This window comes from Diabrotica virgifera, chromosome 1 (assembly GCF_917563875.1).
Source record: "Diabrotica virgifera virgifera chromosome 1, PGI_DIABVI_V3a".
Lineage (NCBI taxonomy): Eukaryota > Metazoa > Arthropoda > Insecta > Coleoptera > Chrysomelidae > Diabrotica > Diabrotica virgifera.
In genome coordinates this window covers 262,743,339-262,766,010 of record NC_065443.1, presented here as the reverse complement: position 1 = coordinate 262,766,010, position 22,672 = coordinate 262,743,339, and the positions used below count along the sequence as shown (strand labels likewise).

General features: G+C 34.5%; 2 protein-coding genes across 13 annotated transcripts in view; both read right to left on the bottom strand.

Moving 5' to 3' along the window:
* The window catches only part of LOC114329438 (G protein-activated inward rectifier potassium channel 3), a 273,370-nt gene that overhangs the window by 48,235 nt on the left and 202,463 nt on the right, over positions 1-22,672 (bottom strand). For all 12 annotated transcript variants that reach the window (XM_028278543.2, XM_028278549.2, XM_028278553.2 and 9 more), the window contains one exon: positions 12,537-12,795. In XM_028278543.2, the coding sequence (XP_028134344.1) occupies positions 12,537-12,795 (259 nt within the window). The remainder of the gene's footprint in view (positions 1-12,536; positions 12,796-22,672) is intronic.
* On the bottom strand, positions 210-2,572 carry LOC126883888 (uncharacterized). The gene is made up of 2 exons (XM_050649592.1): positions 2,252-2,572; positions 210-1,887 (listed from the first exon to the last, which is right to left on the bottom strand). The coding sequence occupies exons 1-2, from the start codon at positions 2,420-2,422 to the stop codon at positions 295-297; spliced, it is 1,764 nt and encodes a 587-aa protein (XP_050505549.1). The 5' UTR covers positions 2,423-2,572; the 3' UTR covers positions 210-294.

Below are 22,672 nucleotides of genomic sequence, written 5' to 3'. Positions count from 1 at the left end.
TTTCACTTAACAACAAGATAAAGTTATAGATGTGTAAACAAATTATGCAAGTTTTGCACAGAGTAAGCAGAAAAAAATTATTTAAAAAAATATCCCAGCAACAATGTTGTATATACTGGATATATAACAGTGTTGCACCTGATTACTATGCGATGTTTTGGCTTATTTAGGATTTAAAAAAAGTATCTAATATTAATAATAAACTATAATCAATTCAAAATGTTTATTAATAGGTTTTATATGCTAAGTACACAGTTTAATGCTCCTTAAATTTAAACTTAATAATGTTCCATCCTATTCTAATTTTTCATAAAACTCTCGGTATTCGGGTTTCAGGTACTGGCACATATCCAGTAGATTTTTGCGTTTTTCTTCTTTTATTTTTATAGGCCCGGTATACGCATTCGGCAACGCATCAATTTGGTAGTTGAATGCTCTGATGGCTTTTGCACCCCATTTTTTATTCACAAGTGAGAATGTTTGCCAAGGTTGCATAATGTTGTGAGAAGTTCTAGCCATTATTCTCGTAGGATCATCGCTGTCGAATTTGAACCAACGGTACTCAGTGATCTTACATTTGGGATCTTTCCATAAGTAGTTCTCACATGCTGAAAAATCTTTGAAGTCTTTTTGCTCCATGTAGTACACATTGAAGGGCTTGCTGGGACGTGAGTTGGCAATCACTACTACCCAGTCGAAGGGTACATTCACCATTGCTGTTTTTTTCTTTCTCTCTATGAGCGAAAAATCACGGTCGCAAGGTAAGAAGCTGTGACCGCTAGTTAAGAACTTTTGTTCTACTTGAGTGAAATATCTATTTACAATCAGTAAACGGAACATGGACAGCATTCTCCAGTTATTATTCTGGCCGACGCATCGTTCAGACCAGACAATGAGTTTTTTTATTTCTCCTGAGTTCAATGGACGAAAGTTATGTTTTATGTAACACAGGAAAGCTGAAGCGATATCTGTAGAACCACGATTACCAATAGATTCATGCCACAACATCATAGTGGCATCGTTTGAACCTGCATCGTGAATATCATAGTTGTAAGTGGCATACTGACGTTGGTAGAATACTGAAGAATGAGTCAATGTTGGACAGTACAACACTTGCTGAAGATCAGTGAAGAGTACGACGAGTTGTGGATTAGCCTTTTCAGCATCCAACTTCAATGCTTTGTATCCAGCCTCAGCACGTGCATGGTGGAGTTCACTGTCAACAAGAATAGCTTTTCTTTCTGGACCGTCTGGTGTAGCCACACGCTTGATATACATTTTATCACAAAACGTACACGTATCTGAGCGAGGGAGACCAAAGCGCAGATTAAAGTCTGATTGAAATATGTCAGTGTAAGTGCGCCGGGAAACATTGCATTGCGGATACTTTTCACAAAACAGTTTGTACATTTTTTTCAAGCTTAATTCAGCAGGAAGGCAGTTCTTCGAAGATGCAGCGCGACTATAATGGTTTTCTTGATGTGGAAACGACTTTATGTGTTCTTTTATGCGTTCTTTGGCGGTTTCGTGGACTTTTTTAGGCCTATTATTGTGTTTTCCACGTTGATCACGTAACGGCATATCTGTTTTTATCTTCTGCTGAATGTGTTGGATTCTTCGAGGTGTTATTCCAAATGCTTGACATATAGTTTTTTGGCACACTGGTAATTTCTTCACTCCAATAAGGATGTGGTATCGTACAGTACATTGTCGTCTGGAGATGTCTTCGGGAACCCGTCTACGTTGTGGCTCTTGAAGTTCCATACAACTGGCCAGGTGCGCAGTTTGTCCATTATAATCCAGGCTATGGAATTTTGTGAAGAGATCTCCAAACTGGCCTTGAATTTTATCAGCCTTGCAAACAGATTTGCACTTACATAGTCGCTCCTAAAATATAAAAATACTTATTTAGGGGGGGGGGGGTTAAATTTAAAATTTTAAATACAAATTGCGCGATATTTCGCAAAATAAACATCCAAAAACTGCGAAATACACTCTTGTTTAATATTTTTGAAAAATCTATCGAATGATACCAAACCCAATCACAACCCAATAGGTCCCCACAGCGCTCGAGTGACTGCACATTTAGCATACTTTGCTCCCCTACCATTATTTGAAGTTATCGAAAGATGCAGAATTTCAAATCATACACAAATTACGGACGAGCACAGATCATAACAAAGCTAACGACAATGATAAGGCTACACAAAAATACGTTTCCTAACAAAATATACAACATTGTTGCACTCACCTCATGTGGACGGGGTTTTTCTGGTACATTCTCGTTTCTAACAGATATATATGCTTCACCTGCATTTCTATGACTCTTACGGATGTTTCTCTTCCACTGGTTAATATTGATTTTGCGTTTTTTCCCTCTATTTATGTTCAAAAGGGTACGCAGCGACACGTTAACCTCCATTTTTACAGTGACAGTAGTTTGACAGTGACATACATACAACGTTTTTGCACGGATACCAACATTGCGGTACGAAAAACTCAGGGAAGGCAAAATTATTTTAGGCTGTTTTAAAGATGCTCGGATTGGTCTTTGAATATACAACAATATTGCATTAAAACCTCACTTTGACCTAATCTGTCGCTTACAACGTTGTTGTAGCCCACCATTCAATTAGTATTTATTTAAAAAAATTCCTGACGCCGTGGTAGTTAATTGATTTAAATTTTGCAAATTGCATATGAAAGGTACAGTACACTTCTATATGCAAAAAAAATTTCAACTTGCTATCAACTTTATTTTCAGTTCTGTAACATTTTAAAAAAATTAATTTTTTTGCGAAAGCTGGATTGCAAAATTGATTTTGCAAAATAAATTGAATCGATCTTAATGAAATTTACAGTATTGTTTTACTGTATCATAAAGTTTTTCTGGGTGAAATATGAAGGTCCTAAGTGTAGCATAAATAGTTAAAAAACGTAAAATGTGAATACTTGGTTTTGTATGGTTTCTTCGCAATTATTGCTATTTTGCAACAAGGGTGACTATTTTTTCAATTTATAGCTAATTCTATATTATTAGAAATTTAATTATGCAACTTTTATGTTAGTACAACTTTTCTCGAAAATGAATACTTTTAAAGTTATAATCAAAAAACCAAGAAAAAAATCGAATTTTTCCTTAATTTTTTGACATTTTGATTATTTAAACAATGTTGCGGACCTTTTTGAGAGGGAGGATAACTCAAATATTATTATTTGAGTTATTTTTAAGCTATTTCTGCAAAAAAATTTGAGTCACCTCTCAACGTCCAAATGTACTAATATTTTTACAGATGCGCCCTGGTCTATTAATATTTTCAACATTAGTTTCAATGCAAGCTGTTTTGTTGCAAACTTATTAAATGAGTATAAAAAACGCACATGACAATTTTATATTACAGTTTACTTAAATTCAAAATTAATGATTATAGGTAATAAGTATAACACTAAGGGGAAAACTCTTAAATAATCAGTGAGAAAAATCATATTATTTATTATGTACCTACAACCTGTCTGAAGTTTGGAGCGAGTTTAGTGCAAATTATTCTCATTAGGGAGTTGAGATATTCATCTGTTAGCTGAGATCTGTACCGAGTACACATAAGTTGAGCCAAGCATAGTACACAATTTCATGGCCAAATATTTTCAAAATTGCCAAACACTTTATTCTGAATTTAATGGCGGTCCGCTCAAAACTAGCCCACCGTCCGGATGCGGACCGCGGTCCGCTAATTGGTGACCCCTGAGCTATATAATATGAGCCTTATCTTTGTGAAAACGAGAACATAAAATGTTAGGACTAACGCAATATTTTTGAGTAGTGATAAAAATAATATGAAAATACATAAATAGCAAATTAAAAATGTTTTCAATTCCATAAAAAACAATTATTATGAGATAAAAACATTTAAAAGTTATTTAGAAGTTATCTTTTTTTTTTTGTACATAGAATACACTCCTGCAGCTTGGTTCGTTCCTCCCTATTCACTTTCTACAAAGACTATGTTAAAAATTTAATTTAATTTTAAACACAGGAGCCACATGCTTTCTGCGTAAATGTTGATTGATACTTACGTAGTATTTATTTGAAAGAAAATCATGTTTATAAGAAATTAGTCTTTATTTTTAAACACTTGGGTTTATATTTAAAGCCAGTGAAGTGCCAATATTTCGAACAACGTTCCAATGTATCTCTAGTTGACTAGTAAAGATTGGCCCATGCCTGAACAAATTATGATTTTATTATTTGTGAAAATTTTTATTTTGCCCTGTTTCCATTGTATTATTTCTAATGAATTATTCCACTATTATCTTCCTTTGAACAATTCTTATAGGCTTCGTTATTTTTAGTACTTCAATTGACCATTTTGTTGTTCTTTCAAAGACCTTAGTTCTTAATGTAGATTAAATAAAACTCAATGCATCCTTAAAAATGCATTTTAATGCAAGGATGCATTAAAAAATGCATCCTGTTGAATATTTTTTATTGAGCTTTTTTATCGAGTTCTGAGCTATTCTGCAAATTTCAGATATCCAGCTGGTCTGGAAGTATGTTTAAAATGGATTACAAGATTTCCTGGACATAGCGACAAAGAACAAATGAAGTACATTATATAAAAAAGTTTTAGTTTAAAATAGGACAATGTTGTTTTTTAAACATTCTTAATATTGACTTTTCCATGTTTCTTCTTCTTCACTAAAACTTTTTTATTTGCTTTTTGAAGTATTCCGACAATACGTATATATATAATCACAAACATACATACAACTTCCATACTAGGATAAACGATAAATATCACGGAAGCAACAGTTTGCTAGTAAAAAAATATCATTATGTGAAATGAGCATATTCTCTGTTTCGCACCAGTGCGGTGTACAAAACTATAGGGGACCTACATAGAGAGACCTAGATATTTAACTATTTAACATCGGTTAGGAACAATTGCAATTAAGAGCAAATTGAGAACTGTATTGGGCAAATTTACTACTTGGTAGTTTGTACTAGTCTCCCAATGTAGTCTTTTTCTTCTTTTTGTGTAGACATGGCCATGGGCAGGGGGGGCCGTGCTCTCCCTCGCTTTTCGGGTGCTTTTAACTATATATGGTTATCCAAAGTATACAAAATATAATGTGCAGCATTTTCACGTCTGCCCCCCCCCCTGAAAATTTTTATATGGGCGCCGGTGGACATGGCTCTGTCTGTTTCTTCAATGTGCCTCCAGTAAGTTATCGTTCCATCGTTTTCGTGGTTTTCTACATCATCTTCCCATTGGGAAAACGTCTCTCGCCGTCCTTACTACTCTATTTATTGTCATTCGGTTTATGTGCTCATTCCATTCTACTCTTTGTTTCTCTGTTTCTTACCAGTTCTTAATATTCTCCACCTTGCATCTGCGTTGTATATCTGTACTTCTAGCTCTGTACCATAGTGTCTTACCATTGATTTTTGATTCGTTTTCATCTCTGCTATTTCTAGCATTCCTTTTGTTCTCTCTGTGTCAGGTCGTGTTTCTGTCCCATATGTCATTATTAGTCTGATGACTCTTTTGTAAATTCTGACTTTCATTTCCCAAATAGACCATTTGTAACGTTACAAACATCACATCTTTGATATTTTATTTTTAAATAATTATTTTACTTTATTTTCTTTAATGTTTCATTAGTAATTATTTTCTTCTATTTCTTTTACCAGTTCTCTTCGTTAAAAACTCGTTGGCGCCCTCTTTGATTATTCGCTTGTATTATCCTCTTTTATTATCCTCTTTTATTATCCTCTTTTATTATCTTTTATTTACTATATCTCTTTTTATTTAAATAGTCGATTGAACATACTGAACGTACCCCGTACATTCTTATTCTGTAAGTATCTGTTTTTCAATACGGAACATGCCCGCCACTACCTATGTCGCACTGTCATGAAAGTGACACTTCATCCCCACTCGCTGTCATTGCAATTCTCCAAATGGCGGTGGTAATCTTATAAAAGGCATGTTATGTGAAAAATAAATCATTTTTATTCAAATCATCTTTCTCTTGGAGTGAGAAAATTCATTATTATTTTTTTAATTACATTTCTCCATCTAACAGTCTTTCTAATGTTTTTTTATATCTAACCTAACCTCCAATGTCAGACCATGTGCTCTGATATTTTAGTTTTAGATATTTCTTTCTAATTTACATATATGCATGTTTAGTAATCAAATTTTAACTATTCTTCTCATCTAAATTTCATTTAATTTATTCTTGTCATCTGCTACTCTTTCTGACGATTAGAATGGCAGACGGCACACGTTGGTTTTTCTTTTTAGTGATTGATATGTGTCTCTATTTTATAGTTTTTTGGATAGAAATCAGCCTTTCTCCCTTCGGGAACTTCAAGCCATCCACACGAGTGATGGAACATAAGGCGAAGACAACCATGACATCCAGACTGCAACGACCACCATCTCTACCTGCAGGGGCTTAGGGCCGAACATCCGCCCAGGCCTACAAGAAGTCTACAGGAGTACCATTCAACATAAAGAAGTTACCATCAATACCAAAAGCCATAAGTATAATCCAGAATGGTTAGTTTTTGGCAAGAATTTGAATATATTTGTTAATGCATTTTCCAAGTCATATTTTTATTATATTTTTATGAACAATAAACATGATTAGTCAAAAATACTGTTTTGTTTGCTTCCATTCCAAATTTTTAGAGTTCATTTCTAAGATTAGGACAAGACGAACACACACATGAGTGACTGAGCTAAGCTGAGGGTGTAGCGATGGCTATTTTGTACGATTGGAATAATATTTTCGAATATTGTTTCAATTAGCTGGGGTAGTCCATCGCGCATACTCGTTTCACTGGCGCCCAATGATTTTTTCCGATTTTTGTTTTCAGTGGAAACCTACCAATATTATTCGGCACTGTAGGATACACTCACGTTGTACAGTTGGAGCTACTGCGGCTGGGTAGGAATCAGCTTACTTATAATTGGGTAAAAGAAGGACTGAAATGAATACATACTAATTTTTGGGGTGAATCGATTTATTTTTAAAACTATTACTTAAAATTTTGGAAACTTTTTCTCATTTACCAATGCACTTTTTAGTAAATTTGTATAGTTCTCTTCCTCTTCAAGAGTCTCTCCCTCTTTCGCTCTCTATCGCTCACTGTTTTTTATGGTTTAATTTTCCACCAACAGTATTTATGTATAAATTCTTTTTATTTAGTATATTTTGGAATTTTAATATATGTTTTGTTTTATTATAGTACATCAGGCTATTTCCTTTATCGTTTTAGTTAATATATTCTAGATATCGTTGTCTTTTTATATTCTTATTTCTTTTTAATCTTGACTTTTTAAGATTTATTATCCGTTCTTATTATTCATAGCAAGTTTTTGTACATCATGAGGTATTTTTCATCTACGGAAAAGAAATAATAATTCTTCAAAATAGAAAAAAATGGAGCCCGGTTACTGTAAGAAGTAAAAGAAAGAAAAAAATAAAACTCTGCTCTTGCCGTACAAATAAGTATAAAGTGATGAGAGCGTTAATAACCGGAAAATAACGCAAAAGATGGAAAACATAATACATTGCGAAATAAAAAGAGATGAAACTAGTAGAGATGGAAATTATCGATATAAAAGTATAAATTAACATTACATTACATAGTTTTCCACCTTCTGAAGACTTCTGTCACATATAGGTTAGGTTAGTACCTACTTAGTATTTTATAAAATTCTCCTGTCACAGTGACTGTGGTTATACTCCTCAGATGCGTCTAAAGGTGGGAAACTATGTAATGTAATATCAATTTATACGTTTATATCGATAATTTCCGCCTCTACTAGTTTCATCTCTTCTCACTTCACAACCTATTATGTTTTCCATCTTTTGCGTTATTTTGCCGGTTATTAACGCGCTTATCACTGCATGTTTAAAATTGATAATACAGTGACGAGCGCGCAAAATAGCAATGGAAAACATAATACATTGTGAAGTAAAAAGAGATGAAACTAGTAGATGTGGAAATTGTCGATATAAACGAATAAATAACATTACATTACGTAGTTTCCCACCTTGAGACGTATCGGAGGAGTATGAGAACTGTCATTGTGACAGGAGAATATTATAAAATACTCCTGTCACAGGCGTCTAAAGTGGGAAACTATGTGAAATAATGTTAATTTATACGTTTATATCGATAATTTCCACCTCTACTGGTTTCATCTCTTTTAATTCCACAATGTTCAAAATGTATGAATATGCAAGACAGCAATAAGGGTGAGCTTATATGGGCAAGTTTTTGAGCAATAATTGCTCGAAAACTCGAATGGATCAATTTGGAGTAATTGGTGGAACGGTATAAAGCAATTTAAAAAAATGTGGCAATTGTTTCGGAAATATCGCTTCTACTTATTCTATATATTCCATATTGCTGAATCTCGCTGACACGAACAGTCGAATATCCGGTGGATATAGAAATTCTAGTTATTCATAATATGCCCTACAGTCATAGGGCATTGTAATTATTAGAAATTCAGAAAAGAGAAGAAAATAAAAGCGTTAAAATATCTCGAAAGAAATGTTCTACGACAGGAGGTCTTGGTCAGTCTCTGTGTGGGATGATCAATGAAAATATGGCGTGATAACTAGTACACCAATTAGGTAACATATATATTTTTACATTATTTACTTATATGATCTATACAGGGTGAGGCAGATAAAGGGCCTATTAGGTTTGACAGGGGTTTTGAGGTATGAACTATTTAATGAAAATATTTTGGTCTCTTTGCTACTTCCGGTTATACCGGAAGTTGATTGTAACTTCGTTTTTTTAAATAGGATACCCTATATATTTTTACATTTTTGGATTCTGCTCGATGTCTTCTTTCTTAAAATATGAGGTTTTGTAATATTATATAGGGTAGTTGAAAAGATAATTGCGGTTTTTTATAAATTGTGTAGCAAACTTCATACCCTGTAGAATTGTACTGATTTGATATTAAAAACTCCATTTATGTTCTAGTGATTTTTAATATAGTCTATTATTATCAAAAATTAATAATATAGCGATATGTTAAATTTTAGTATACAGGGTTGGTCGAAACTCGGAATGAGTATTTTCTGAGTTTTCTTAAATGGAACACCCTGTATTTTTGTATTGTAATAGAATAATATTTTATAGTACTTTTTTATTTCTTAAGCATTCCCTATACCTAACTGCTTTAATTTGTAAGTTATTCGTAGTTCTTTAAGAAAAACATTAATTGCAACAAAAATTACGTGAAATTTTATTAGGTTTGCCGTGAAAATATTTAATCATAAATAATTTTTCGAAAATAACCACATATTGATCTCGACTGACCCTTAATTTATTAATACTGGTTGATATATCAAAATACCTACGTAATAAGATAGTTGGTGTGTTCAATATTAATAAAAACATAAAATATTCTATCTAGTTGGCTATGACTTTGACACTAAATATGCTTAAACATTTCCTTTACTTAAACATTCTACTATTTTTGAAGTTCCAGTTGCTTTGCTGCCATTACTACTTAATATGAAATTTTCTAATGAGGAACTGATTCAGATGTTTTTTTGTTCTAGGAGAGTATAACAAATAAAAATGTGCTACTAGCAATAAGAATTTATCATCAGCAATTCCATGATAGATGACAACCAAAAAGAGAAACTTTTCAAAATTTACTAGAGCGGTTTTAACGAACTGGACATATAGATTACTAGAAATCTGATCGAACAAAAACTATTGTAAATGATTAAAATGAATTAAATGTTAGTGTCACTGAGAATCTGCATATTAGTATGAACACTCTCGTAATTTAAGTGTCTAGTAGGTACGTCGAAACTATTCTAGTAAACTTTGAAAAGTTTCTCTTCTTGGTTGTCGTCTATCAGGGAGTTGCAGATGATAAATTCTTATTGCTAGTAGTACATTTTTGATATACTGTCTTAGAACAAAAACTTTACTAATCAGTTCCCCATTACAAAAATTTATATTAGTAATGGTAACAAAGCAACTGGAACTATAAAAATAAAGTAATGTCTAATGTTTAATCAAGTTTAGTGTCAAAGCCATAGCCAACTAGGTAGAATATGGTTTGTTTTTATTAATATTTTATGCACCAACAATCTTAACAACGTATGTATTTTGGTATCTCATCCAATATTAATAAATTAAGGATCATTATAGATTAACATGTATTTATTTTCAAAAAAAAATTTACGATTTAATATTTTCACGGCAAACCTAATAAAATTTCACGTAATTTTTGTTGCAATTAATGTTTGTCTTAAAGAACTACGAATAACTTACAAATTAAAGCAGTTAGGTATAGGGAATGCTTAAGAAATAAAAAAGTACTGTAAAATATTATTTCATTACAATACAAAAATACAGGGTGTTCTATTTAAGAAAACTCAGAAAATACTCATTCCGAGTTTCGACCAACCCTGTATACTAAAATTAAACATTTCGCTATATTATTAATTTTTGATAATAATAGACTATGTTAAAAATCACTTGAACATAAATGGAGTTTTTGATATAAAATCAGTACAATTCTACAGGGTGTGAAGTTTGCTACAAAATTTATAAAAAACCGTAATTATCTTTTAAATTACCCTGTACAATATTACAAAACCTCATATTTTAAGAAAGAAGACATCGAGCAGAAACCAAAAATGTAAAAATATACAGGGTGTCTCATTTAAAAAAAACGAAGTTACAATCAACTTCCGGTATAACCGGAAGTAACAAAGAGACCAAAATATTTTCATTAAATAGCTCATACCTCAAAACCCCTGTATTCCAATTTTCATGATTCTCGTACTTTCAGTTCTCGAGATATTTCTAATAGGCCCTTTATCTGCCTCACCCTATATATTACTTTTACTAAAAAGTATTGAGTAATTTCTTAGTCCGACTGATCAGCTTAATGAGCCATCTGCTTAAAGTATTCGTTCGCATTAGTTAACATTACACATATGTCCAAAAGTTTGGAATATTTGAATATTTCGTCTTTTTATTGATTTTTATAAATAAACTTTTCTGAATAGTTAAAGATTATCTTGTTTCAATTCTTAACAATACTAAATAAATCTCAAAACCAGATAACGATATGCAAAAAAATAGTTATTCTCTTGGAGTGAAAAACTTAGAAAGTACAACTTACATTTAAAAATAAATTAGTAAAGAAAAAAATAATTTTCAATAAAACTAATAATTAGTATTTCCTCCATTGGCCTGTATGCATGCCTGTAGGCGATTTGGCATGCTGCCGGTTAACTGGTTGAGCTGGGCTTGCGGAATTCTCTCCCATTCTTCACGAGCAGCATTTTTTAGTTCGCTAAGTGTAATAGGGGGATTGTTTCGGTTTTTGATGCGTGTTTTGAGAATGTCCCAAGCATGTTCAATAACCTTCATATCGGGGGAATTCGAGGGCCACTGTAGTGTAGATATTCCTTCTTCTTCCAGAAAATTTAGTACTGCTGCTGTTCGATGAGAAGGTGCGTTGTCATGCATAAACACAAATTCATCACCTACTGCCCCTCGGAATAGACGTACGACAGGATTTAAAACTTCCTCGATGTACACAGCACCAGTGACACTTCTCTCCAGAACCAGCTGGGGCGTCCGTGTACCACTCATAATACCACCCCAAATCATAATACTGCCATCTTCAAACGGGACACGCGGTTGGGCTGGTCCTAGTCGGGCTTGTTGTCTTGGGGCCCTCCAAATCAGTGTTCTTCGCGAATCAGATACCAAGCCAATTTTTGACTCATCAGAGAACATCACGTTATTCCAGTTAGGACCATGTTGCACCATTTCTCTAGCCCATTGCAACCTTACTATTTTGTTCTAGTAGGTTAGTTTAGGAACATGTAAGGGCCTTCTACGATACAAATTGACAGCATTTAGTCGACGTGCTATTGCTTGGCGTGAAATATTCAGTCCTTGCAGCCTAGAAATTGCTCTGGATATACCACTTGTGGATTCCAGACGAATTCTTTGAGCTATCAATGTTATCTGCCGATCTTGTGCTGCTGTTATACATCGACTTCTACCACTTCTGGGACGATCCTTGACGTCATTTGTCTCCTGGAATTATTTTTTTAATTTTAGATACAGCACTCCGAGTAACATCAACAATATTCTCGATATCACTTTGACTAAAGCCCTGTTGTATCAAAGCAATTACTCTAGATCTATCAAAGTGAGATATCACGTTCCTAGACATTTTTAAACGGCTCAATTCAAATTTAAACACAGACCGAAATAATGTGTAAATACGCTAATCAGTTGAATGTGACCAAATTGGGCAAAATGATACAAAAACGATTCAAAGTTTTTATTATTTTCATGTAAAAACGCTCTAAAATGAATATCAACAACAGTTTTGAAACCACCATAGGCGTAGATATATTAATTGTACCTATTCCAAACTTTTGGACATGTGTGTATTTCAGTTCTACATTTAAATCATATAATGAACCTTAAACTTTGATTATATACTTACTAAATGCTCCTCACTGAGATCCCCGTGAGTAAATACTATAAGCCACCACACTAAAGCGAACAACAACCAAGATAAAAAGAAGTTCATCGCGAACACCAACAGCGTCCAGCGCCACTGTGCGTCCACCAACGTTGTGAAGATATCCTGGAGGTATTTTCTACGCCGCTTCGCAACGTTACCTTGGACAACGTTACAATCTCCATGCTTGAAGACCACTCTCTTCCTGATCCTTCTGGCGTTGAAACGAGACTGACGGAATCTGAAACAAAGAATAAGTATGTTAAATTAAGAGCCATAAAGAGAGGAATATCTACCTAAATACAGAAAAGGAGAAGTTAGTTTATGGAAATCAAATTCATGAATCTATAGAAGGCATGTAGGGGGAGGAACAGAGCATACTCCTGTATTATAAAATAGGACATTCTGTATAACATATGTTTAAAACTCATTCAAAGCCATTACTCGATGTAGTATCTGTTCTTGGATTCAATAACCTCGAGTAACATTGGATTGTCATGTTTGTTATTATTTAAAGGTGTAAATAAACATTAACTCGGGCAAGAAAGAGATTATGATTATTGTTGTATTTAGCAAGTATTCACGGTTATGGTAGGTCGCGTCTTTATTGTAAATAACCTATGACTGAATCACCGAGAGTTCGATTTAAATATAATGTTATCGAATAAATTGCAAATTATTCTCTATCTTCTGCTTTTCTGAAAAGCGTCTGTGTGTTTAACCTGGTCTAGTCACGAATGTTTTTCAGCCAGGACATTTGTCGTCTACCCTTTTGACGTCGATTTCGAATATTACGAATACAAATTCAAAATCAGTTAAAAATAGGGCAAGAGGCCTAATATAAGAAGAAGAAGAAGCGAGCACAATCGGGATATATAAAGCATGTGTAAGACCAGTACTAACATACGCAGAGAAAACAAGAGCTGAAACGTTGCTTACATAAATATTGATGAGAACTAAAGAAATGAAAGTATTAAGATCCAAAAGAGGAATTTCTTTGAGAGGTATAATAAGAACTGAAGATACATTATGAGAAATTAGAGAAATTGGGTGTGATGAGAAAATACATAAACCCTATACAAAAAGACCACTTGGTCGCCTCCCGAAGAGGTGGTATGAAACGGGATCACGTCCTAGAAGAAGAAGAAGAAGAAGAAGAAGAAGAAGAAGAAGAAGAAGAAGAAGAAGAAGAAGAAGAAGAAGATTAAGTACAGAAAAAAATGTATATTTTGGTTATAACCAACAACAATTAAAATAAGCAATACAATAATACCCATTTTATCTATAGGGCATCGTCAAGAGCAGGGCCGCCGCTACCATGTGTGCAAAGTGTGCATCGCACACGGGCGGCCGATTTTAGGGGCGGCCAAAAGCAGTCCACTGATGGTAATTTTTTTTAAACGAAAATAAATTCAAAAAACAAATAGTAATGATTCAGATATTTATATAAACTCTAATATTCCAAACAGTCTAAACAAAAATGCCAGAAAATGTTATTTATTATATGAACTGCCCTTTTGCAACTGTAGTCATAAAGTAGTTCCGGGAATGCTTTTTAATTCAAAGTGGCTGGCGGTTTTCGGACTTAAAGGATGTTTTTATCTACGTGGTCCATATGCGAATTTTTCAAATTCTGAAAATTTATGATTTGTTAAGAGAGTACGACACGACAATAGGATACTTTCCTAAAAATTTAGATAAGTGCTTGTTAAGTTGCTCTCATTGAGTAATAAAAAAGTCTTTTTTATTACTCGATGGTTTAAAAAAATATTTTTTATTGCTCGATGCTTGCTCTGTTATAATATTGTTCCTTTATGATTATGTATGGTTATAGATGGGTTATAGTTCAGTCTAAGTTGAGAATTTGATGATTTTAGACACGCTTTTGATAAACGATAGTGTGACAGTTTCTTTTGCACACTACTGTACATATTTCAAATAGGCCTGGTTTCCGCGTGCCAAAAAAAGTCGATTAACCGCTTAACGTGCTTACCCGAGTTAACTCGGTGTTAAACTACGTTTCTATTTTTGCTTAACCAAGTAAACTCGTGTTTAAAATATTTGTACGATATATAAGGCGCCTACGCGTTTTAATTCCTCTAGCGCTAAATAACGGTATCCCCACTTGCATGGGCGCCCACACCTATGAGGAGGGGGGGCCGTGGCCCCCTAGCTTTTCGGGTGCTTTAAACTATATATGGTTATCCAAAGTATATGAAATGTAATCTGCAACATCTTCACGTCTGCCCCCCCCCCCCTAACAAATTTTTATATGGGCGCCCGTGTCCACTTGTTTTCTCGTTTCTAATTTTAAATTTTCTACGATCGACTGCCGACTGGGATGGGATCACGATGAGTAGAATTCTATTTTGCTGACGTCACGTTCTGCCTTGACTGTGACGTACCTCTGTGTGTAATCCCTTGTTTTAGAGTGTATCACACTGTTAGCAATATTTAACATTATTATACTTGAGTAATTGTGATTTTTTCTTCTCTTACTTGTAGTATTTTGTATGTAAACAGTTACGACCGAGTTAATTCGGGTGAGCGCATGAGGGTGTTTGTTATTTTATATTTTTCTAATAAAATATGCGTTTTTTACTTTAGATTATATCTAATGACAATAGTCTTGTTTGTAGTTTATTTTACTGTAATAAAATAAATACGCAATTTTTTGACGTATTTTTGCAAATAAATATGTGCGTTAAGAGGTTAATAGCAAGCTGAAAATTTGTTAATAGCTTAACGGTGTCTAGTCGTGCAAACTTTGATATACGGGAACACTGGATCAGGGGAAGTTTTAATTGTGGAACAGTTTAAAAATTTGGAACGCCAGATTACGAAAACGTCTCATGTATTTTGTCGGACAGAACATCCAATTGATTTGTTACCCTTTCATTAAACTCTCATGCAAAAGTCAGACAGCTATTACTAACCAACATGATTCCTATCATTTGACATGTTCTTCGTGTTTCACTCAATAAAATGCCCAGTTGGTCAAAGACACCAGTCTGATTTTTGCATCAGAGTTTAATGAAATGGTAACAAATCAATTGGAAGTTATGTACGACAAAATACATGGAACGTTTTCGTAGTCTGACATTCCAAATTTTTAACCTGTTCCACAATTAAAACTTCCCCTGTTCCAGTGTTCCCATGCATCAAAGTTTGTCCTACTAGACACCGTTAAGCTATTAAGTTCAAGCTTCTATTAAGTTAAGTTCACCGTTCAGCTTGCTATTAATCAACTTTTTTTTGGTACGCGGGATACAGGTCTAAAAGTAACGTCGAGATGAGAGCAATTATTTTTCATGAATTCGAAACTGGTTTCTTAACTAGTAAACAGTGTTTCCGATTAGCTCTTAGTTTTTATCAAAATTAAGGTGGTTTTACTTGTTAGAAAATTATCAAAGTTGGTATAATAGTGTATTATATAGTGCTTAATCCGATTTTGGGATCAAACTGTAAGTTAGATCATCTTTATTACTATTTTTTAATCAACAAACAGTAAACAACGGTTATAAATACCAGTAACGAGGTAATTAAGTAGCTTAATTACTAATGAACCTGTCCAAGCACAAGGGCCGTAATCAGGCAACATAGGCCCAATATGCAGGAAATTTCAGAGGAGAGATCTTCTGAACTTCAAAATTCTCAAGATGTCATTAATCCATCCAATCAATCAAAATTATATTCAACCGCTCTGACTCAACCTAACAAAAAATTCGCAAGCAAAAACCAAGCCATTTTATTCAATTCACTTCCAAATACAAAAATTGAAGATTATTTAAATGCCATAGCAACTAAAGTCGATCCCAATAAAATTCTCGCCATTTCCAGGATTGTAAATGATCGTATTTGCGTATATTTTACTACTGAAGAAACAGTCACCGAATTTTTAAGAACAGATAATGGAACAATAGTAATCAATCAGGAACGTATCCAAGCCAGGAAGTTAGTCACACCAAGCGAAAAACTGATAATTTCTAATGTCCCCCCATCAATACCTCACAGTATTATAGAGACTCAACTACAAAATTTTGCAATTCATCAAATAACTCCATTGGATTTTCTAAGAATAGGTACAACTAACTCTTTATTTAAGCATATCTTGAGTTTCCGACGCTATACTTACATTTCTCCTAAAAATCTGGAAAATATTCCTGAGTCTATATTAATTAACTATGAACAAATCAATTATCGAATTTATTTTTCACTTGAAAAACAGTCTTGTTACATTTGTAAAGAACAAGGTCATCTAGCCTCTCAGTGCAAAAAAAATACAAACACTCAAACATCTATCGAAAATTCATCACCTACTGCTCAACCAAATTATATCCAAAATTGCCACCCTATCATAACAGATGCTCAGCCAACTATCCATCCTTCACAATCTTCGCAACAATCCACCAGTCCACAATCAAAAGAAACAACCAATACTTCTCTATTTGATTCAAATCCCATTCAAACACCTATCCAGCCAGATAATGTTGAAATGAATAATCACAGCCAAAATCAACCTCCTACACCCTCTGACACTCAATCGTCTAAACGAGCGGTGTCAGAAATAACGTCTCCTTCAACATCAGTAGACCAGAACCCATTTAAAGAACCTCTGCGTAAATCTAAGAAAGCAAAAACTATTCCTGAAGATAATAAGACTTTAGCAGAAGATCTTATTAAATGCACTAGTTCTTTTTTCCAAGATAATTCTGACAACGGATATTTAACCCAGGAAGAACTAATTGATTTCTTTGAAAATGCATACGGCTCTGCAGATCCTCTCAGCATTGCAAAAACGTATACAGAAGATATCGAAGGACTACTCAATTTTTTAACTAAAATCCATCCAGCATTAACTCCCAAGTATCTGAAAAATCGCTGTACAAGATTAAAAACTAAGATTAATAAACAGCTATTATTATCCGCTTTCTCTACTGATCACAGTGAATACAGCAGCGACGCCTCTGCTGAAATTTAAAACAACATTCAACTGTATACTGCAATGGAACCTAAATGGGTATTACACCCATTTAGAAGAACTTAAATTAATTATTGCTAAGTTTAAACCATCTGTAATATGCCTACAAGAAACCCACTTCAAAGAAGATAACTGTCATAATTTAAGAAACTATACTCCGTACTATAAGAACAGAATAACTGCTAGCCATGCTAGTGGGGGAGTAGTAATATATGTCCATAACTCATTTAATACCGAAGTAATACGTTTAAGAACTGAGTTGGAGGCAACAGCAGTATCTATAAAAGGCCCCCACAAAGTCAATATATGTAATATTTATTTTCCTCCGAACTTAGACCCGTCCATAAAAGAAATAACTGAACTCTTCAATCAAATTCCAGAACCGCGTATTATATTAGGCGATTTTAATGCCCACAATATACTTTGGGGAGGTAAAAAAACAGATTCCTTGGGACGTAAAATCGAACAAATTGTTACAGATTCTAATATGAATATCCTTAACGATGGAAGAATCACAAGGTTCAATATTTCCACCGGCAATGGATCCCCAATAGATTTATCCCTCTGTGACCCTGTCTTACAACCAACTCTGTCGTGGGATGTGACATCCCATTTGCATGGAAGCGATCATTTTCCTATCCTAATTACGAACAATAACCATATCTCCTCATCAATTCCATCCAATAAATGGTGTCTGAAAAATGCAGATTGGTCTCTATATTCCTCTTTAATTTCACAAAAAATTTCTCAGTTGGTTCAGCCCTTTGATACAGACATTGATATTAACTCCAAAGTACTCCATCTCGTACAGTTTTTAACGTCAATAGCTCACGAGTCCATAGGTTATTCAAAATTTCCAAAAAAACGTGCTCCAGTCCCGTGGTGGAATTCCCACTGCGAAGCAGCAATTAAAGAGTCAAAAAAGGCGTTTTATAAATTAAGAAGGCACCCAACTTTAAATAACCAGCTAGAATTCAAAAGATTAAGGGCGTATTGTAGATACACCTTAAAGAAGAGTAAGAGAGAAGCCTGGGAAAATTATGTATCATCTTTAAATTCATCTACCCCGACTTCTGAGGTTTGGCAAATGATAAGCAGAATGTACGGGAAAAAATCATTTAACACCATTCATTACCTAGAACATCATAACCATATTTATTCAACTAAGCAAGAAATAGCCTCCGTACTAGCAAACGTATACCAACAACATAGCAGTGACGAAAATCTATCTACAAGTTTCCTAGCCCATAAAAATAAATTTAATAATGCATGTATAAATCTTGATGACCACAATAATTTACCTCTAAATGCCATATTTACGATGGATGAACTGTTAGAAACTTTAAACAAAGTTAAAGACACTAGCCCAGGGCCTGACAACATCCCTACGACATTTTTAAAAGCTATGCCAACGGAAGGAAAACAATATCTTTTGGATCTTTATAATTTCATTTGGACAAATAATGTTTTCCCCATTGATTGGTACGATTCCATTATTGTACCAGTTCTTAAACAGGGCAAGAATAAATCGGACCCAGAGTCTTACCGACCAATCTCCCTAACATCTAATATGTGCAAAGTACTTGAAAAAATGGCAAGCAACCGACTAATGTGGTACCTAGAAGATCGACAGCTACTTAGCCCTATACAAAGTGGATTTAGAAAGTCCAGATCTACATTAGACAACATAGTGGATATTGAATCTGTAATTCATGAGTCATTTGGATGTGGTCAAGAATGTCTGGCTGTATTTTTTGATATAACGCGTGCATATGATACAATCTGGAGATCAGATATCATAAGAATCCTTTCAAGTTGGTCGATTAAAGGAAATATTATCAAGTTTATTAATAATTTTTTATATAGGCGAAACTTCAAAGTTCGAATAGACAACTTTCTTTCAGACTCTAAAATCCAATTAAACGGTATTCCTCAAGGGTCTACTCTTAGTGTTGCACTTTTCCTTATTGCCATCAATGACATCGCTAAGTCACTTAGCCCATTAGTCAAAGCCCGTCTATTTGCTGATGATCTTGTTATATTCTGTCGTGGTAAAAATATATCAACAATGACGACCCATATACAGCAAGCCATTTACAAACTAGAGAATTGGTCGAATACTACTGGCCTAGAATTTTCACCCACTAAAACGAAAGCAATGATCTTCAGTAAAACTCCAAAGAAACAAGTAAATCCACCGAAACTCTTCCTAAAAAATTTACCAATAAAGTATTCAGAATCGATCAACTTCTTGGGAGTAAAACTGGATAGCCGACTATCTTGGCAAGACCACATCCACTCTCTCCGTCTGTCAGTTCAAAACGGCCTTAACTTAATGAAAAGTATCTCTCATAAACAATGGGGTGCCGATTTCCAAACTCTTATGACTGTATACAAAACCCTAATTCGTTCAAAACTAGATTATGCTGCTGTTGCCTACAACTCAGCCAAAGGTTCACTATTGAAAGTGCTAGACACAGTTCATAATTCAGCAATTAGAATTGCACTGGGAGCACACTACACAAGCTCAGTTGAGTGTATGTATGTTGAATCAGGCGAACCATCCCTCCAACTCAGGAGAGAATACCTTAGCCTCATGTATGCCTTAAGAGTATCAACTAACCCACATGTACCTGTTTATAAAAACACATTTACAGATAGATTTCCATCGACATTTAATTGTGGGAAAAGATTGGATCCTCCGTTTTATCATCGAGTGAGAGCAACGTTACAGAGCTTAGACACAATAATTCCACACACTTACAATACTTTTAAAGTCAGCCAACACATATTACCATGGACAATTGCTCTCCCTGCTTGTAATACAAACCTATCTGCATTCAAGAAAGGTGACACACCAGCAAAAATCTTCAATCAGAGATTATTAGAGATATTAAATGGTTTTAATGATCACATCCATATTTATACCGATGCATCCAGATCTGCAAATGGAGTAGGAGCGGCTTTCACAACAGATAACTATAACAGTTCCTACCAGCTCCCTCCCCAAACCTCCATATTCTCAGCTGAACTCTTTGCTATCCTCCAGTCATTAAAGTTTGTTAACACACATGACATCAAATTCTCAATAATCATTAGCGATTCCCTAAGTGCATTAACGGCCTTGAGGCGGGTATACCCCAAACATCCTATCCTCCTCTTAATTAAGGCGGAACTCTTGATATGCCAACAAAATCAAAGATTAGTTCAGTTCCTCTGGGTACCATCACATTGCGAGATAAGTGGAAATGATAAAGCTGACACATTAGCAAAAAATGCGAGTGAGAATCCCTTAACAGACATCATAACTACTTGCGTTCATACTGATCTAAAGCAATATTTTAAAAACAAGATCATGACAAAATGGCAAACAAATTGGAACGAATCAAACTCTACATTAAGAACAATCAAACAAAGTATATCACCGTCGAAACATCCTACAAAGAGAAGAGACCAAGTGCTCATGTCCAGATTGCGACTTGGTCATACGAAGATCACCCACGACTTTTTATTAAAGAAGGAAGCCCCTCCGATGTGTTATGTGTGTGATAGTGAACTAACAGTGCAACATATAATAATAGACTGTCCCCTCTACGTTATAGAACGGCAACATCAACAGTTACCAACTACAATTAAAGATTGTTTAAGTGAAAGTAATTCATGTAAGACTCTTAATTTTTTACGTACTATAGGACTCATTAACCAAATTTAATATACCTAAATTTTGTAATTTGATGTAAATACAGTTCATTGCTAATAACCCTTGTGGTTGAAGCAAATTGTAAATAAAAAAAAAAAAAAAAAATTATTTTTCATATACCCGTTACGGTTACGATGTACCTCCTGCACATTTTCTTTAAATAATAGTACCTATAGTAGCTATATGGAGATGGTGGTCCAACTCTGAATCAAATGAAAACAAAAACTGCTTTTATCTTTTTCATCTTTACTCAGATTTGAGTACCTGAAACTGTCTTTCGGTCCTTTTCCTAGACGAAAAGAAGGTAAATGCGTGGCCTAAGTGTCCTTTATTTGCCTTCTTTTATATTCGTCGTCTCTTGTGCTTATATATTGTAAAAGCCGGAGATAGGGGATGCAGCCAGAAAGCAGTTTCTTAGCTAAAAGTCTTGGATTTAAATTATCGTTTATTATTTTTATTTCAATTATTCTAATTGTATAAAAGTAGTAACCTTTGCATCTGGGGCTTTTCGTCTTCCTCGTATTGCGAGAGATGTCGCTGTTTTGCGTCTCAAAAGGTGAATTCATTGCATCGCGATGTTTTCCCTTAAATAGGCAGGGTTTGTTGATTTTTTTTTAGAGTTGTGACTACATAGCTCCACTGAGGATGCATAGATGCTGAAACAGCTATATATAGATGGTGGTTCAACTCTGAATCAAATGAAAACAAAAACTGCCTTTGTCTTTCACTAGTACCTATGTTGAAACGACTGAAGTGTTAAAAGAAGGCGGCAAATATTAAGTTGCACACGGGCGGCCAACACTTTAGCGGCGTCCCTGGTCAAGAGAACTTTTCTGGTCACGCAGACAGACAAAAACAGTTGCGATTGAAACGTAATGGCGGACACAAATGAGTATACAATTAAAGAGGCTTTGGTGACCGCAGTGTGGATACACGAACGTCTTCATAACAATAACACAATCGCCGACATTATGAATTATCTTGTTTTTCGTTTTGAATAACCATCACCATCCAGACCAACTTTGATGTCGTTGGAGAAGAAGGCTTTTTTATTGGGAACCGTTCTCGACGTACCAAGAAGTGGAAAGCCAAGCACTCGAGATACAATTTTTGTCAGCATTGAGGATTTCATTGAACGTTTACCGATGAAGTCGACGCGAAAACGCTCTGCAGAGTTTGCTATTACACGGTCAACAATGCAAGATCACGTTGCAAAAGGATTTACAAGTGAAGAACTTGTTTATTTTCAACAAGATGGCGCGTGTTCGCAATCGCCTGAATGAAGTCTTCCCAGACCGATAAATTATGCGAGGTTCTCCAATTCCACTGCCTCCAAAAACTCTAGATTTGACAACTTCAGACAATGCGCTGTGAGATTTCATTAAACAGGAGATTAGAAAACGCAGATATATTGCAAATGAGGACTTGAGAACCGGA

Coding starts and splice junctions, on each gene's coding strand:
- LOC126883888 (XM_050649592.1), bottom strand. CDS start 2,422: ATGGAGGTTAACGTGTCGCTGCGTACCCTTTTGAACATAAATAGAGGG. Junction 1,888..2,251: donor AAAAACCCCGTCCACATGAG/GTGAGTGCAACA, acceptor TTTATATTTTAG/GAGCGACTATGTAAGTGCAA.